The 18,231-nt window shown below is 40.3% G+C and overlaps 1 protein-coding gene across 16 annotated transcripts in view; it reads right to left on the bottom strand.

Annotated features, from left to right (window-relative positions):
* Positions 1 to 18,231, bottom strand: part of cacna1c (calcium channel, voltage-dependent, L type, alpha 1C subunit) — a 205,506-nt gene that overhangs the window by 12,165 nt on the left and 175,110 nt on the right. For 9 of the 16 annotated variants that reach the window (XM_051077687.1, XM_051077688.1, XM_051077694.1 and 6 more), the window contains 19 exons: positions 14,652 to 14,837; positions 11,644 to 11,781; positions 10,042 to 10,107; positions 9,601 to 9,692; positions 7,904 to 8,066; positions 7,571 to 7,698; positions 7,368 to 7,464; positions 6,817 to 6,919; positions 6,291 to 6,392; positions 5,924 to 6,051; positions 5,502 to 5,642; positions 4,178 to 4,542; positions 3,839 to 3,865; positions 1,430 to 1,558; positions 1,207 to 1,334; positions 960 to 1,057; positions 705 to 801; positions 367 to 475; positions 86 to 254 (listed from right to left, as the gene is read on the bottom strand). In XM_051077687.1, coding sequence (XP_050933644.1) covers positions 86 to 254; positions 367 to 475; positions 705 to 801; positions 960 to 1,057; positions 1,207 to 1,334; positions 1,430 to 1,558; positions 3,839 to 3,865; positions 4,178 to 4,542; positions 5,502 to 5,642; positions 5,924 to 6,051; positions 6,291 to 6,392; positions 6,817 to 6,919; positions 7,368 to 7,464; positions 7,571 to 7,698; positions 7,904 to 8,066; positions 9,601 to 9,692; positions 10,042 to 10,107; positions 11,644 to 11,781; positions 14,652 to 14,837 — 2,466 coding nt within the window. The remainder of the gene's footprint in view (positions 1 to 85; positions 255 to 366; positions 476 to 704; positions 802 to 959; positions 1,058 to 1,206; positions 1,335 to 1,429; positions 1,559 to 3,838; positions 3,866 to 4,177; positions 4,543 to 5,501; positions 5,643 to 5,923; positions 6,052 to 6,290; positions 6,393 to 6,816; positions 6,920 to 7,367; positions 7,465 to 7,570; positions 7,699 to 7,903; positions 8,067 to 9,600; positions 9,693 to 10,041; positions 10,108 to 11,643; positions 11,782 to 14,651; positions 14,838 to 18,231) is intronic. The other 7 variants (XM_051077691.1, XM_051077702.1, XM_051077698.1 and 4 more) reach the window with 5 other exon arrangements.

Here is an 18,231-nt window from a genome sequence, read left to right as displayed (position 1 = left end):
AGGGTGATAGTACAGTATGTTTTTGAGTAGAAAGTAGCTTTTCAATCCTGTACACACGTGCACGCACATATGCATGCACACTCACCGCCTCCACCAGACTGCCTGCGCTGCCGTGACACAGCGAGCTGGAGTCTTTTCCCAGTAGCGAGGGCACTGTGAGCGACACCGGCCGTGGTGCTCTTTGACTGGACACCGACACACTAGGGGTGGGACTGGGACTAGGCCCTCGGCTGTTCCCATTACTGTCACTGTACCTGGGGGCAACACATTTGTTTAATAAAAACATCATTGTGCCCACGGTATCATGTAAACTGTTATTTGGGTTTTCGCTGTAACTTGCAGCAGTTTCAAAGTACTTAGTCTTACCAGGGCCCACAGTTGACAGAGGGCAAGCTGGTATTGAGCTTTTCAAGGGAGTTGGAGCCCTCTAGCCTCAGAGAGGGTACTCGCTGGTAGGAGGCATCACTGCCATGGGCTAGAACAACAAAGTTAGAGACAATATTTAGGAGAACAAACCTATCTAAGTACAATGACAAAGCTTCAACATGACAAGAAAAACTTCAAAATGTCTGGATTAAATGACCTGTTTTTTCTTATTAACTAAATGTATAAACGTCTTTGTTGAGGAAATGCAATTAAACATTTTTGCCAGCACTTGAGAAACAGCTTTTTAGCCTGTGATGTGTGCACAGGTTGCAGTATACCTGTGGGACTGGCTGGAGGTGTGGAGCACAGCCGGCTGAAGAGGGTAGGTGAGTGACTCCTCCTTAGCAGAGGACTCAACCCTGCCACTGCCAAAGCCTAAAGGAGGAGGAGAGAGCAGAGGGAGAGAGTTAGAGAGGATTATGTCTGCTGAAGTCAGCATTGCTGGGAGTTTTACTTCACACACTGTATTTACAACCTATTTATGTGTTTTTAATTTTTATTTTTGACTGCTTTATTATATAGGCCTCTCCTACCTGATGATGTACAAGGTGTAAGGGTACAGCCGTCTTCTGGGAGACATCTGGCCTTGACTGTCTCCTGAGACACTCAAGATGGAAGGATGATCTCCGCCCTGATACCCACCCAACACATATATACAAACACACAGCATACAAAAATTTATAAATCACAGTACAAGTGGGCACTGTAATCATATGAGCAGACAAACTGTACCAAAATATCGGATCAATTATTAGGAAGAATGTATGTGTGTACACTCACCCAGAGAAGTGGGGCAGAGAAAAACTCTCCTGGGAGACTGCCACCCTCCTCCTCCTCTTCTGTCATCATCCTGCTCTCCTTCCTCCATGGGAGCCAACTGCTTACATGTTTCATCATGATACACTAGCCTAATGTGAACACATATATACACAAAGAGGAGTTAATGATAGAAAAGAGTAAATTTGCCATTCAGGTGATAAAAACTAAAGTTAGTCAGCAATACATGTCAGAGGAGAGTGAGTGGTCGTCCTCATGGTACTCCCTGTCGTCGCCATAGCTCTCATCGTAGGTCTCCTCTGTTGACCCCTCCCCTCTTCGTATGATTGGCAGATGACTATCACTTGAGTCCGAGCTGCAAACAACCAAGCACACAACCAAAAAAAGCAAACAAACAAACAAAATGAACATAAACACAGACCATAGACAAAAAACAGGTAAACAAATAGGCAAACAGATGTAAACATGAACACACGCAGAAAAACAAAAAAACAGAAGCAGCCAATTAGCAAAAAACCCACAGAGGAGCTAACGAGGAGAGACTGAGAAACCAACTGAGGCTTAACTACTGCATGTTGGAAAAGGAAAGAGAATGAAGTAGAAGAAGAAAATGCTAAAGGAAAAGAAGGAGGAGAAGCAAGTGGGAATTACAACTATTTTGTTTAAGCAAAATGGTAAAAAGCATCAAAGGCAACACCTGGAATATGACGAACTGATAGCACGACTGAGATGCAGACATCTTTCAAAAACAAAGATTAGGACACGATAATGACTCACAGTGGGTAATGTTATTAGCTAATACTCAGAGAGCAGTATTCTAATATAGGCCTACCGGGAAATTAAACAAATACCTTTTATGCTGTTGTCATCTTTTAAAATGAAGGCCAATAAAGTCCTAGAACCAGATGCTGTCTTTTCTATTCATCTCTTAACATCAGTCTGGACAAAATTCTCTTTTGAAACTCAAGAAACTTTAGAAAAAAAATTTAACCCTGTCCCACTCTGTGTGTGTGTGTGTGGGGGGGGGGGGGGGTGTTCCAGAGAGACAAGCTCGATATAAACTCTGCATGTAATCTGTAATAAACTGTATTATCTTTGTATTCCAAAGATGTCATGTCACCCTTTCTGTCCACATCTATTTCACACTCCAGACGTAAGCTTGAAGGAGACATTCTGACATTTGTATTTTAATTGTTTCTTCCTCACAAGATTGTTCACTTAAAAGCTACAAAATCAGTAGCTAACAGTTTGCAGTACCCATTACTTTTACTGAAGCATGCTTATAAATACAAATAACTATTTCGTATTTGTTTGATTTCAGTCACTAGCATATAAACATCCAATGAACTGCCTGGTGAAGAAAAACAAGATCAAATTTCAAAATGTCAAGATGTCCCTTTAATTCACAGCTATTTCAGGGCTCCACAGCAAACTCTGGATTAGAGCAGCATTTGATTAAAGCATGACTTGGCAGCTGGGTGGAAGTTACCCTGTCACTAAATAAAACAAATCCAAAGAGATGGTGCATTGGAAAGCTTTGCTTTTCCTGTAATGGAGCACTTAAATCTAGATCACGTACTGTCTAAGCAAAGAAAGTGAATAACTTAAACTCCCTTCTCTCATTTACTATAACCAATCTCTTATTAATCAAAGCTCTTAATCCCCATTGGATCCTAGTGTGCATATGCTGGCAAACTCCTCTGGAGTAAATACATTTTGTAAACATGACTAAAGTTTAAAGTCTGCTAGTGACCCCTAGAGACTGCAAGGTTTATTAAAACCCACCATAAAGAAAGAACGTGGAAGGAATAAATGAACATGTTAATGACTTTGCTATTCTTATAGCTTTATCAGTGATAAATGTCAAGTTTGTCCTGAGCATGGAGCTGATAGGAAGTCACGCAGTCATTAAATCAGTACATACTTAGCAAATTTCATGGTAATCTGCCAGATGATTTTTGATATTTTTGGTCTGAGGGCTGCCATCAAGATTTTCACAACATCTTGTCATGGGTGAAAGTACTGGTCAAGCTCAATCAAAGAAGATTTCATGGATATATAGATGCCAATCTGCTTGGGACCAGAGTTGGATGGACCAAATGACACTTACACCAACCCTAGGCCCCTGTTTCTACTTGGGCAAAAAAAAGCAGCACTATCACAATATTAGTTAGCCTGGCATAGTGTGCTCTATTATACTCAAAATATCAGAATATGAGCTTTCAGATGTTTCCACACACTAAAATGTCTACAGAGATGATGGACAAGGAGATGACATTGTGTCTAACCCAGACTTGCCTTAAAATGCAATAAAAAAATAGGAGCCCTCAATAGGAAAGGTTTGGCCATGTTGTACCAAACAGTCTATTAATGGCTTTGGTAGCAGATTTTATAGTAGCAGCATGTAGCCTGGCTTTTGCTACAGCAAATAAAGCATTATGTGCATAGCAACAAGTGTCACTATGGCACCCTGACAGCTAGGCCATTTCATATAGCATTATAAAACCTTGTTGCAATCACTTAGGGACAGCACGCACACACACGCACACACACACACACACACACACACACACACACACACACACACACACACACACACACACAGTGTCTCTCTCTCTGTCCCCTGGCAACATACCGCATGAGGTTGTCATAAAAACACGTCCTGCTTGCCACCAGAAACAAAAGACAGGGAAAGAGAGGAGGAAGGAAAGAGAAAGTGAAGGAAATAGAAGACCCAATTATGTCCATACTAAGATGTCATGTTGTTGATTATGTTAGCTGGCTGGCTAAATATCTGCAATGGTGGTCAGAAAATCAAAGAAACAGATTAATAATTCTTGCCTCAATTCACAAGCACATAAAATAGAGGTGAAATAAAAGACTCCAATCCACTGCTTATATGAAAGAAAATCATGTTAAACACTTGAAGCAAATGGCAAGGGCAAACATAACCTGCTGCCTGGCCTGCACTCACCTCTTAGGAGGAAAGCACCACGCAGATCTTGGCAGCAGGATGGGGGTGAGTGGCTGCCCTGTGTGCCCATCCACAGTGCTTATAGATGGGCTTGGGAATCGACTGATACCCTGGGTTGCTACCCCAGCCATGCCAGTGTTGTTAGCATTGTTGATGTTTGCATTGGAGCCTGATGAGGAGTATGAGGAAGGGGTGAAAGTGGTTGAGTCCATGAGCTTCTCGTGGGATGGGCTCTCTCCTTCGCAAGGTGAGCCCTTCTGGCTGATATGCAAGGGACGCTGGGTAGTGAAAGACTGTGGGAAAGACCCGCGGCCATCACTCTGGTTGTAGTAGTTGACATGGTTGCCAAACAACCCACCCGTACGCTGTGGCATGAAAGAGAGAGAGAGCAAACAAAAGGGAACAAGAAAGATGGAGAGACAGAAAAGTGAGAAGAGCAGAGAAAAGGAAAGATGAGAAAATAAATTGAGAATAGTGCAAAGAAAACAGGGAGCAGCTTATTTGAAATATTTTTATATCTTAATACACTCAAACACTTAGAATTACTACTGTGACATTCATTGCTAGCAGCAACAAAACTTTACTCAGTCATGATGAAAATGGAAAGCAAAGATCTTTTGTCACAAACCAAGGGGAGGTATTATTTGCAATGTAAAAACACCAGATAGATGAAATCTTTAACACAGAAGCAGAAAAATGAAACTGAATGAATCAGACACAAAATGTTAGTCTAAAGTCTCACTTCATATTAGTTATAGAGCAGTGGAGAGGTTTTCTTATTCAGTTGGCTATCGTTGCTCATAAATATATAGAACCATTTGATAAGTGGCAGATGTAACCTACTGCCTCCAGTTTATTGCTGTTACATATAATATGTAAATGTAACAAAATAAACAAAACAAAGCATATGAATGTAGCGATGACAGTGAAAATGATAGGCTGGTAACTAGCTTAACTCACCCTCTCAGCAAAGGAGTAGAAATAGCATGTGTGTGTTTTTCTATATGTGAGAGGTTTATAGTTCCAGTGCAGTGTTGGTTTTGAGTTTATGGTTTTGTTTTGTAAAATAATGTGTTTTATGATTTTATGATTTTCATTGAAAACCCAAATGACCAATTCCAAAAATTTAGATCAGTATCTGCAGTGATAGGTAGCCAAGCTATGTGGTGGAAAATGAGGCTTTTTAAATGTCTTTTTGATCCTCTGAGCACATGCAAGCATGTTTGTCTATGTGCATGGAGCAATAATACGGCTTTAAGCTGGATGCTGATCATCTCTTTCGCTCTCTCTCTCTGGAGAGTGAGTGAGGGTGTGTGTATCCGACCTTTACCCTGAAGATATCGTCCTCGGATGCTGCCGACACAGGCTCCTTCAGGCCTTTATCCAGTTCCTCTTCCACTGTCAGGTCTCCAGAGATGGCCCTCCGTATCTCTGGACCAATATCATGCAATGTCCGCAGGCCCGCCTACACACAGACCACACATCATGAAGAGTTGCACATCATGCAGTAGCACAGTGATCGACAGGTTTGTGTTGCTGTCAACACCCTGAAACAAGGTATCTGTACTCAAACAAAATCTAATTTTTTCCTACTATATACATTATATTCCCTCACACATTTCTTTAATCATTTTGGGATCACAGTCATAATTTGAAAAATCTATTGCTGTCTTTTGAATGTGCTGACAATGTAACAAATATGTACAGATTTATGATCAAAGGTAAACAAAACTTCTGTTTGTGTACCTGCAGAGAGAGGGCAGTTTTGGGGGGCACCTTGGCCACCAGCCCTTGTTCTTTCCTCTTCTTAAACTTGCGGAAATATTCTTGGATGAGGAAGGTAGCGTAGAACTTCCCAACTGTTACCTCATCATCTGCAAGAGATAGACATATTACAATTAAGAAAGGCCAATGCTTAAAATGATGCTTCACAGTTTTTTTTATTGAAAAGCTGTTGCAAGTAATGCTGCCAATGTTTTGATCACATTAATTTAAGACATGAAAGCACAGCTTCTAGTGTAATGAAAAGGTTCGCCTTTTCACAATCTGTGTTTATTATTAGATATGGATGAGCTATATTCTAGTGTGAAACTGTGTTGCAGAGTATACACACCGCCAGCAGGGGGCACTACTTGATCCAAGAGCTTCATGCTGGTCCTCTTCCAGATCTTCTTCACTATTGCCCTCAGTTCTTCATTGGCCTGCTCCAGGTTACCTGTACACAAAGAATGTTTATAGTGTAGATTTAATGTAGTATTACTATTACAGTAGCACTCTTTATTATCACACAACCTGGCCAATATGAAAGCCTAAACACATGTGTGTCTAAGTAGCCCCAGAACTCTCGTGTGCCAGAAACCAGTGAAGGTTGCTGGATGGGGAAAAAGCAGTGCTTGCACCTCTCTCATTAGCAGCACTGAGGTGCCCTTAAGCAAGGCTTTTAAACTCCAATTGCTCCAGTGGAACTACTCAGTTGCAATACCAGTGTTTATACTGGATATAGTTATTGCATAATTTTCTGAGTACATAAGGGTTACGATGGTACTGTACATACAATGATGTGTCGCCATTGTGTATTTATGTGTGACTTGTTCCTGTAAAGCTGCATTAGAGTGTTTGTTCATGTGTGTGTCTGTTACCTTCTGTCTTAATCCTGAGTGCGGTTCTGACCAGGGCAAACAGTGTGGCATTGAACATCACTGTTCCATCGCTGTTCAGAGGCATATTCATTGACACCAGACGCTACATGAGATAGAACACACACAAAGACATACACACAGTAACACACATAATGATACACACAGTGACATACATTCACCCAAATGAATTAATAAAATGATGCGCAGGTAAATTTTCCTATAAACTGCCAATAGATTAAGAACAAGTAGACAGTAATTATGATAGTAGACACTATGGACACTAATTTTCCTCTATGTCTAAAATATTTTCTCTACATGCATGATCTGTTGTCAATGTGCCATTTGACAAATTGTGGAAGACATTCTGAGCTGTCTTTATGTGTGTATATTAATCATTCACAGTAAACAGACTCAATTCTGCCCCAAAACCGTAGGAGAACACATTCTGAATACTTGATTTTAAAAGCCTCTTCCAAAAATTCTATATATCTCTACAGCTCTGCAGACCTTAGACCATGTTAAGGAATGTGTGGGACTGTGTGTGTGTTTACCTTGCAGGCCACCCTGTGGGGGCAAAGCTTTCCAAAGCCGAGGGGAGGCTGAATCCTCCGGAGCAGAGTCACCACATCAAGGTGCTTTATTCTCCCCCTGAATGCAGCACAGATTTCACATTATAGAGACTCTCAACACAACCTCTGCTGATGCAAGTATCATTATTCTGATGACATACTTTGTCAGTTCTCTGTAAACTTACTTAGCTTCTGGGTCATATTCAGCCCAGATCCTCTTGAATTCGTCAAGATGATGCGGCCCCAGGATCGACCAGTCACGTGTCAGGTAGTCAAAGTTATCCATGATGACAGCCACAAACAGGTTGATGATCTGGGAAAAGTTAGGAGTCAGTTAGAAACTATATTATCAGCCAGTAATCCATTATAGATTACCTATTTCAAATTATAACCTGCTACAACCACTGCTTACCTTGGTATAAAACAACTACCATGTATCAAGATGTATGGACTATTTGATAGGATAAAGACAGGAGCATTAAAAATCTAAATCTTTCTTATTCTGTGTCTGTACTCACCAGAAAGGCACAGAGCATGTAGAAGCTAACAAAGTAAATGATGGCAAACTGGCTGCCACATTCCTCGTTGGATGTGCTGTTCTCATTGGTCGATCCCTTCTCACATGGCCGATTGGCTGAGCACGCCAGCATGATCTCCTGCCACGCCTCACCTGTTGCACATCTGACAGACAGACACATGCAACGCACGCAACCACACAAATATGCACACACAGACACAACCATGCATGCAAATATATGTGCACACAGAAACACCAAAGAAACATATAGAGGGGCGCATACATGCATAGATGTGGACGTGCGCACATGTCACATGTGCATTTATGCATTAACACACACATACAGATGGATGTGTGCACGTATGCATACAAGCATAGAAGCATATAGTGACACACACACATAGGTACAAAGACAAAAAGAGAGAGACAAACACACATAAACACAAGTGTTAAGTGTGAAAAGCATAAAAACAGCTTTAAAAGGGTTATTCATATCCTGACACACTGAATTTACAGAGCAAAAGTAGAGAAATGTAGTTTAGTATTTGCTGTATTTTCACAGAACTGTAGATCAAAATTTTGTCCAAACTACAAACTACTTTCTCCAATTCTTAATACTTCAGTGCTATTAACCTTTTTGACTCAGCCTTTGCTATTTATTTTGCATTTGCAATTATTTTTTGTGCTGTTTGCTACTGTCTATCTATTATTTGTTTGCTAGATTCATATTATAGTACACACTAAATTACTAAAGGTATTTAGTGTAGTTACTTAAGCATAGCAAATATGAAGTATCCAAGTATGCTGTCTCTCTCTGAATGGAAGCCTAATACTATGATATATTCCATGAAGAGGACTCTCCAGAAAGTGAATGGATAGAAATGGTACTTTTTATGGTTTTATGGAAAAGCTTTAGCTGGTTGCCATATCATTTTAAGGTGTGTACTACTGAATTATGTGAGATGTACCCTTTCAGTTTCTGAGTTTTTTTTCCCCTGCATGGAATCTTACCATCACCGCAACCACACAGGTTTCTGGGAGTGGATCCAGGCAGTTTAATGTATTATCAGCAGAGTCCTCTGACAACTTTGCAGAAGGTGTCCTACTCAGTGGACCAGAATATTTTGTGGTAAAGCATCATCAAGTTTATAGCCATTATTAGCTAACTAATCAACATACAGGTGTATAGAGTTTAATAACTGGTGATTCTACATCAGATCTTTGGTGATATTATGGGGATCACTGCTACATATTTATAGCTAGAACCTTTTAACTCTCTGTACAGTGGCAGTGACATGGTCTCATAGAACAAACTGACAAAACATTCTCTCATATTGGCTCTCGTGCAGAGCCGAGTCATAGAATCAGCTGACATTTACAGATATCCTGGCATTTAATTTAACCTGCTACTGTCATAAAATGTCAGTGATAAACTCTAATGCAAAATATACAAGCCTGTTCAGGTTAAATGGAAGAGAAAAAATATATGAGATCAAAAAGGAAAAAGATACTGTTGCTTATGTGGCATTATAGAAATTAATAATAATAATAAGAGAATGATAACGCAGAGAAAGCAGAAGGTGTTTATTTTGAATCTATGAACAAAGGGTGGATATGTTAAAGGAAAATGGGAGGGAGGTAGATGAGGAAGGAAACGCACAACATTATGATGATAAAGAGTGGAGTAATCTCCCTCACCTGAAGAGCAGCAGTACTGCCTGAGGGAACGTCTGGAAATTGTTGTTCCTGTTGATCTGTGTCTGGTCCCGCAGCGCTATCTTACCAAACATCTACACAGGGGGGAAGTAAGTAGTCACAGCACACAGCTTATGATGTCAGCATTACCAAGAGGAAGTCAATCAGAATTAGAGGCGAGCTGTCCCAAGCAAATCAAAACAAAGTGTCTCCCACTCATCGCCAGTGACACAAAATATACAACAGCTCGTAGAAGAGACACAGAAAGAGGAAGTAGAGAGACAAAGACTGGAGATCAACAGCTGAGGAGGGGGGCAATGTGACCGAACTCTGGATGACAAGGCTTCAGGAGGAGAGACACAGGACGAAGGCTCGCTAAAGGAGAGATGGAGAAAGGAGAACAAGACAGGGGGAGGAAGACAAGGGGACAAGACAACCGCTTACCTGCATGCCGATGACAGCGTATATGAAGAATAGCATCACTATAAGCAGAGCTACGTAGGGCAGAGCCTGAAGAAGAGAGAGACACATCAGTGACAAGTTGTCTACAGTATTATCCTGCACCAAGGCTGGAGTCCATTCACTTTCATTCAAATGTCATATATCCAAGTAGTCAACAAGATGATTTAAGAGCTAATTTCTAAAAAAGGGTTGAGGCATGTATTTAACGGTTTTTAGCTTTTCAGATTAGCTGGAGCAATATGAAAAATATTTGTCACTTTATGGAATGAAAGTGAACTGATCTGCAGTCCTGTGTGGCACAACACCAAAAACAATCCAGGACAAATCATCTGACATAGGAGTGAAAAAATTCAGTAAAATACAAACTGCTCTCTGAGTTTAGTCAGGAGACCAGTCCCAACATAATGTACATGAACCAAACATGGCCAGAGCAGGTATGCCTTCTATTGTTACACACCTGGGCAACTGTGAGGAACTGAGCTCCTGGCTATTATTGCCCTTGTGCCTGGAAGAGCAGGGCCAAATCATGACAAATAAATGAAAAGGTAAATGTCTGATTTTGTGTCAATATGTAACCCACTGATAGATAAAACAGGAATAAAGGGTACAGTAAGCTTAAAAACCTATTTGAGTTAAGTAAAGATATTAGTGATCACTGCTAATTTTTACTTCACATCATGAGTCTGGTTTTTGCTGTGTCACTAGTATTTTGAATTTCAACAACTGCAGTATTGCATGAAGTGGCCCATCTCAGCTAACACAAGAGAGAGAACAGATTATTTTCATGTCCCAAAAACTCTCTATCAAATGATTTCATTTTTTGGTGGAGTGCTTCATTAAATTTAACTACTGCTTAACCCGCCTACAGCGAATGGTGAGCTCTCAGGGGTTAGTCATAGGGTGTTTGAAAGTAGAAAGGGTAGAGGAGGAAGAAGATATGGAGAAAGACAAGAAGAGAAAGGGAGCGGAGGAAAGAGGAGAAAAAGATTGCTGGTTAAGGGTTTTGAGTTCCTGCCTGTTTCCCAACTTCATGATCCTACATCCCTCCCTGCTTCTGTAGTGAGACTCCTAAGCCTCCTCTCCGTTAACTCACACCCTCCCTCTTTCTTTCCCACACTCCCCATCATACTGTAGATAAACTGACAAAACATGTGTCATGTGTCCCATCCCCCTGACTTCCTAAACAAGTAGGAGGTGGAGATGAGGAGGGATGAGGCAAGGAAAGGAAAGGCAGCTTATGAGACTCCACCAGGCTGGATTTACACAAGAGCAAGGATATTTTTTAAGCTCTATGTGACTCGGCAGAAACTATACTATGATTTATATCTAGAAACAATAAACAAGTCTATTCTGGGTTAATCACACAGTATGAAATTGCACCTGCAACTGGCAAATTAATAATTAGGCCAAGTTAGGTCATAAAATCTGCTGGAAACTGTTGGGGGTTAACAGTTCAATCTAGTTTTAATAGAACACAGTCTCTAAATAAGGGCACCAATCAGGGTAACATCAGGGTTAAAGCTTTTGTGTCCTGTGTAAACCCAACCCCCTGCTCTAGCATGTTGTGTCCGGTTCTCCCCTCACTTGGAAGGATTTGATGAAGGTCCACAGCAGGGTCCGAATCCCTTCCCCGCGAGACAGCAGCTTCACCAGCCTCATCACGCGGAACAGCCGGAAGAAGGTGATGGAGATCCTGGCGTTCTCTTCAGAGTTCTGCAGTCCCTTTTGGTGGGGTTTGGTGTTTTTTTTTAAAGAAAAAACACAGGACGCATGGGGACACATGCAGATAGGCAAGGGAGGGAAACACACACACACACGCAGACAAACACACAGGTAAAGATGATCATACAAACATACATACATGCATATGTGAATAGACATATGCAGAAATACAGACATACAAGCAACATTTGAATATATTCCCAACCACACATACATGTGGATGTAAATATCCAGGGCACACGCACACAAACACACATGGACACACATATACAGACACACACACACACACACATACACACTGTGTTAATAAATGCGTCCTACAAAATCCCATCAAAATCAACTGACAAAAGAGATCTGGGAGAGAATCGGGCAATCACGCTTATTTCTGTGGCTTCGTGGAAAAGTCACTTGACAACACAGAGATCAACTGACCATCAATCAGCTTCCTGAATACACCTGCTTCATTCTCTGATTCTCATTCCTCCTCAAAGTTACTTTACAGTGATCAGATCAACTGTCTATAGTAGCTAGCTATAAATCAAAATCAGACAAGATCCAATACTTAACAGATATTACCAATCCGTAAATCACAGCACTCAGCTGTTCCTTCTATCTCACCTCAGTGCTGTCATAATCATGGCAGAGAGAGCATTCCTGGTTGTTTCTATAGCCTAGTAAAGGTGAATCCAGCATTGCAATGTCATTTGTTAAACAAGCATTAAAACACTTTAGGAACCCCTGAGGAAAATCATGTGAGTAAACTAAAGGTTATTCTACACCAGTGTGGACTAAAATTCTAATAACTGAGCCTGGCTGAAGAGACACTGGTGGAGGTAAGCTCATCCATAAATCACTGATAACAATTCTCAACAGATACTGTACAAAAATCCCACCCTGCAGGCAGATTCTTGTTCCAATAAATCATGCAGGCAGTTAATTGTTTGTCTGTGACAAAGACATTGGCCAAATGGAAGAAGAATACAAAAAGTGACACACAGGTGGATAAAGATATTACTGCCCAATGCAGCCACAGCCAAAAGAATAATAATATTTTTATCGGTGGCAAATCTCTCCATCTCTACCTTCTGTTTACTGTGATTCTCTAAACTGTTTTCACCCTAGCAAATTTTTATTTGCAGAACCTCTTGCTATGACCATGCATTTTTCCTCCAGAGGCAGATTATTATGAATAATATTTAATAAACTTGGTAATTTTTGTTTTTTATTCAAAAAGTTCTTAAGTACAAGGTTGAGAGGTACTGTAGCTTTCTAACTGTCTATTGTCCCAGTAGTCATCCACAGGAAATAACTCCATGATGAAATATTCAGCCATCTCGCTGAGTGCTATTCTAATACAGATTTATTTATTTATGCTGCTGCTCCTCATACTATGGGACAAAAGGGCAGAAAAACAAAGGCAAACTCAAGATCTGTGTAAAGCATGATGCAGCACCCATTACATTATTCACAATTACACCACAAACGGCAGATGAATCAGGTGAAGCCAATTGTAACAGTCCACACAGTTACCAAATCAGCAACAATTATGTTAATAATACCAAGAAAATGGCCAAAAAGAAGGGAAAAAACAATTAACATCTAATTTCACACAAATGTACCACTAAACATAGAATAAAGTTGACTACATGCAATGCAGTATTTTTACCACAAAAATGTAACCACAACAGTGTCACGCTATCTACATTGTTGACCCCAAAAACACAACATCAACCTCTTTGACCTCTGAACCTGCTTTTGTCATTTGTGTTTTTCCAAGAAGCCATCAATTTTTAATGCTAATCCCATAGAGAATATACAGTGTACTCCTAAAAAGAACTTGCCATTCTCCTCACATCTTACTGCAGTTTGGGGTAACAGATATCATATGTTACTTTTCAACAGAATCTGGTTTCAAAAATGTTATACATAAATGAAAGTGTGAAAAGTCATTACACTTTTTTTTAAAAAATCTGGGATTAACAGGTTATGCTTTCTATAGGTAGACGTCCAATTTTTCTGCCAAAGTGTTGACAAGTAACTCAAGACATGAGTTGTCCCAAACTCCACTGACAGATATGCTGAAAATGACACATAGTTCTGAGGAGTTGAAGTCAAAAATTTGTACTGCATGTAATACCACAACTGGACCACAGTGGGCACCATTGCACCATTGACAGAGTCAGGGTAGTGAGCGGGAGAGGTACAGTGACAGTAAGTGTAACAGTGAGAGAGAGTAAGAGCAAGAAAGAAAGAAAGAAAAAAGAGAGAGAGAGAGAGAGAGAGAGAGAGAGAGAGAGAGAGAGAGAGAGAGAGAGCAACAGGGAGACTGAAGATGACTTATTAAGAGATCCAAATAGACTGATTCACAGACAGACAGACAGACAGACAGACAGACAGACAGACAGACAGACAGATAGATAGATAGATAGATAGATAGATAGATAGATAGATAGATAGATAGATAGATAGATAGATAGATAGATAGATAGATGACAGGCCAGCGAAGAAGAGTGGAGGAAAGAGAGACAGCGTGATAGCGTGACCATGACAGCTTGCACTGATGACGAAGCACTGAAGATACCACACCCATAAGGGAAGGGAGAGCAAGTTGCAAGCCATGGGAGAGGAGGGGGCAGTGGGCGCCATGGAAACAACAATAGCCACTCAAGGAAAAGTCACAAGACTCCAGTTATACTAGGCCTACACAATACAGTGTCCTTCACCATACATACAGTACATATATATCAACATGTAAAAAGTATGAACAATAGCTACATCGAATTTACTCTGGACATGCTGCAGAAGATGTAGCAGGAGCGACAGAGAGGAGATGACAGGATGAATGAGAAGCCAAAAGTTTTAGATCATACCATGGATGGCGTAGCAGAAGAAGGGATGGAAGGATGGAGGGATGGAGGGTTGGTGAAGGAGGTAGGGAGGCGGACGAGGTTACCGTCGAAGCGTACCATTGGCCTTACCACAGGGGGGTGAGAGGAGGAAGAGGAGGAGGAGGAGGACGAAGAAGAGGAGGACGAGGACGAGGACGAGTCAGCTGGCTTTAAGGAAAGGCAACAAAGATCAGCACCAGAGCAGCGCCTTGCTGTGTGTGTGTGTGTGTGTGTGTGTGTGTTGTCATGTGAAAAACAGCAAGAATTTCGCACTTGCCCAGACAAAAATATCTCAAAAACCACCAGGCTAGTGAGGGTTCAGTCTGATCAACTGTCACATGGTGGAAAGGTGAAAAAACATAATTTCATCTGGGCCGGGAGGGAGATTTCTATAAGATATTACTGCATATAGACACTGGCCTCATCCTTTGTGAGGGCCACATCAGGCTGAATCACTTGAATCAAAATACTAGAAGATTGAAACATGGAGGAATACTGGGACTATTTCTGTCCTACGCCTTGAGGGCCAAAATAATGAATGATGGTCTGGGAGCAGCCACAGAGGATGAAAAAGTTGACTGTGTACGTGTCTGTGTGCAATATATATACATAGTGCCTATGTCATGTTTGGGATACAGTGGCGCCTCTGTAGCTATCTGTTTTTCTTTCTGCCAGCTGAAGTTCCAGTATAGTAACAGTGGTTGAAGCTTTAGCTTAACAAAGGACACGTTTACCAAATGCATTTTGGCATTAAAGAACAATGTCTGTTTTGAGAGTGTGTTATTCAGTACGTCCTCTGACCTGAGAATAATCAAGATCCAAGTGAAATTAGAGAGGTTTGGACCTTGTGAAATAATAAGTGAAACACCCTTGCTTATATGTTGTTTGTGATCCAGTAATTGCCAATTAACCAGACCACAACTACTTTACTACTTTCAGATCAAAGAGGCATCAGAATACCACAATAAAAAAGACAGGAGGTTAAGATCATCTTAGTCATTTCCACTAATGCCAAAGATGATTTAAGATGCTTTTGGAAATTGGAGCCCACAGGTATTTAAATAATACAGAGGAGCACAAAGATAACATACTGCCGGGAGACACCCACTGGTCATCCCTGCTATTGCAACATTTCAGACTGCTGGGAGTGATAGATCAACTAGTAGTTCAATCTATGACTCAAGTAACTGTTCACTCTGCTTTGGTATTGGCCCTGTTAAAATACCTTATCTCAAAATGAGTGCATCATTTCTCCTTGCATTGGAATAAAGAAGGACCTGACATTGCATGGCTAGTGGTAGGAGCAAGTAAGACCAAAAAGCAAGTGAGAAGAAAGCAAGAGAAAGAGGGAGAAAGGGGAAGAATCCATGGAAAAAAAATTGGAGGGAAAAAGAAATTAGGAATCAACAAAAGGGGAACAAAGAAGGAAAGTGAATGAGGGAAGGAAGAAATTTCAGTGGCTAAGAACATACCAGAGAAAAAAAGGAATAATGGAAGGACAGAATGAGGCATTTAAAGGAATTCTAACAGGGCCATATACATATCTTTATGGTCACACACAGTAATGATAAACACAGACTAAAAGCTTATTATATTTTATATTTACTATTATTTACAATATGCTTGCATATTTTATGTGTGTGTGTGTGTGGTGTGTGTGTGTGTGTGTGTGTGTGTGAAGAAGTGAGTTTCATTGTGGTGTGAAGGGGAGGAAAGTTGGAGGAGAGGGAAACTGTGGGAAGGAAGGACAGAGGGAAGCGAGAGAGGAAATAGTGATAGATAAAGGGAAGAAAGATGTGCAGGTAGGAAAGGAAGGAGGGAAGGAAAGAAGGAAAGAAGGAAGCAGGGAAGGAAGGAAAGAAGGAAGCAGGGACGGAAGGTGGCATTGATAAACACTAAGCACAGACTAAGCTAAAACTGAAATATGGGAGAATGTATGTCTTTGTGTGTACGGTATGTCCATGTGAATTTTACAAAGGGCCAGCTGGTTCAATTTAATGATCACTTAAATCTGACTTTGGATCTGTGTCAAAGTCAAATCAAAGCCATGAATCTGACCCAGATTAAACTCAAATCATTCTTAATTATCATATTCTCATTATGAACTTAAAAAAACAAACAAACCAAAAAATAATAATAATAATAATTTCAGAGTGGCCCTGGAGGATCTGCGCACAGTGTCATTTTGACCCATTAAAAAAATAAAATAAAATAAATAAAAAAAACAGCACAGTGGTCCTTTCAGGCTGAACTACAGTGCAGATGTGAGTTACTGTAATTGTAGCTCACTGGATTAATGATCTTATTTAAACTGAAAATGGGATCTTTTCTCACATTGCACATCATTTTTTCAAGCAAAGATTTCATCAGTTCAGTCAGTTCAGTAGGTAACATGGGTTTCTTGAGAAAATCTTTACCCTCGATTTCAGGTTTCTATACCTTTTCACTCTAATTTTTTATCATATTTTATGGTACTGCAACATAAAAATGACTGCTTAAATACATAGAAGTTAATGGCTTGACCTCTATGGGCACAGGAAGTGGATGAGAGACCCATGTTACCCCGCTTGCATTTCAAGTGAGCAAGCAGCAAACCAGCGAGGAAGAGGACAGAGAAGAGAGATAAACATCCATAAAAGAAGAGTTAAGTAAACTGAAAAAGTTCAGAAAGAGAAGGAGAGAGATGGAGAGGAAAAGAAGCATTCCAAAGAGAGAGAAAGAAAAAGAGAAATAGATGCAGTCCATACTGGCATCGTCTGCAAGACACTGCTCAGAGCAAACCACTACCAATCTGTTCACACTACTTCTACTCAAACCAAAACCAAAAACAGAAAAGAAACCATACAAGGTTTAAGAAGCACCCGCAGGTTGCTGGGGAGAATTAGAGACCCAGGATTTATTCTGTTTCAGTGACCACAAAAAATTCAGCTAATCTAAGTCAACCTGCACCCAACAGAGCAGCGAAATGGGTGCACTCAAACAAGCTATTTTGGCCATTTAATATTTAGTAAAGGCAAAGTGATAACATTTTAAAAGCTAGCCTGTTACTGCACTTCACTGTGGACTTAGAAATGCTGTGAAAGAGAGCTAGTTGTTGGCAAACTGCTACTATTACTTTCTAATTGCATTGCTCAGTCTGTTAAAAAGCTTTCACTTGCACTTTAGTGCCTGATGAAATGCAGTGGCAGGCTAAAATTTAAAATGTTTAAGTGACAGGGTCCCAGTTCAAAAATAGTCAAGAGTTCTCACAAGACTGAAGTGCGGAGGGTTTCTTAAAATATATATATATATATATTTAAAAAAAAATGTTCAAAAAAAGGAGAAAAGAAAAGGTAGCTTGGGCATTTCATCACCCAAATCATTAAAAACCACCAAAGAAGAAAAAAAAACAAAAAAACAAAGACTTGGGGCATGCCTTTAGGTTAGAGGTGAGAAAGAAAAATCAACCAATCAACCAAATCAATCAAACCAAATCAAAGGCAAACTCCAAACCAAAGTGTGCAACAGTGACTTGTATAGATGACAAAGATGTATATCTCTGGCCCAAAAAATGTTTTTTTTC

The sequence above is a fragment of the Lates calcarifer genome, linkage group LG18, assembly GCF_001640805.2.
Source record: "Lates calcarifer isolate ASB-BC8 linkage group LG18, TLL_Latcal_v3, whole genome shotgun sequence".
NCBI lineage: Eukaryota > Metazoa > Chordata > Actinopteri > Centropomidae > Lates > Lates calcarifer.
The sequence above is the reverse complement of the archived record's forward strand: the minus strand, read 5'-3'. Positions and strand labels throughout refer to the sequence as shown.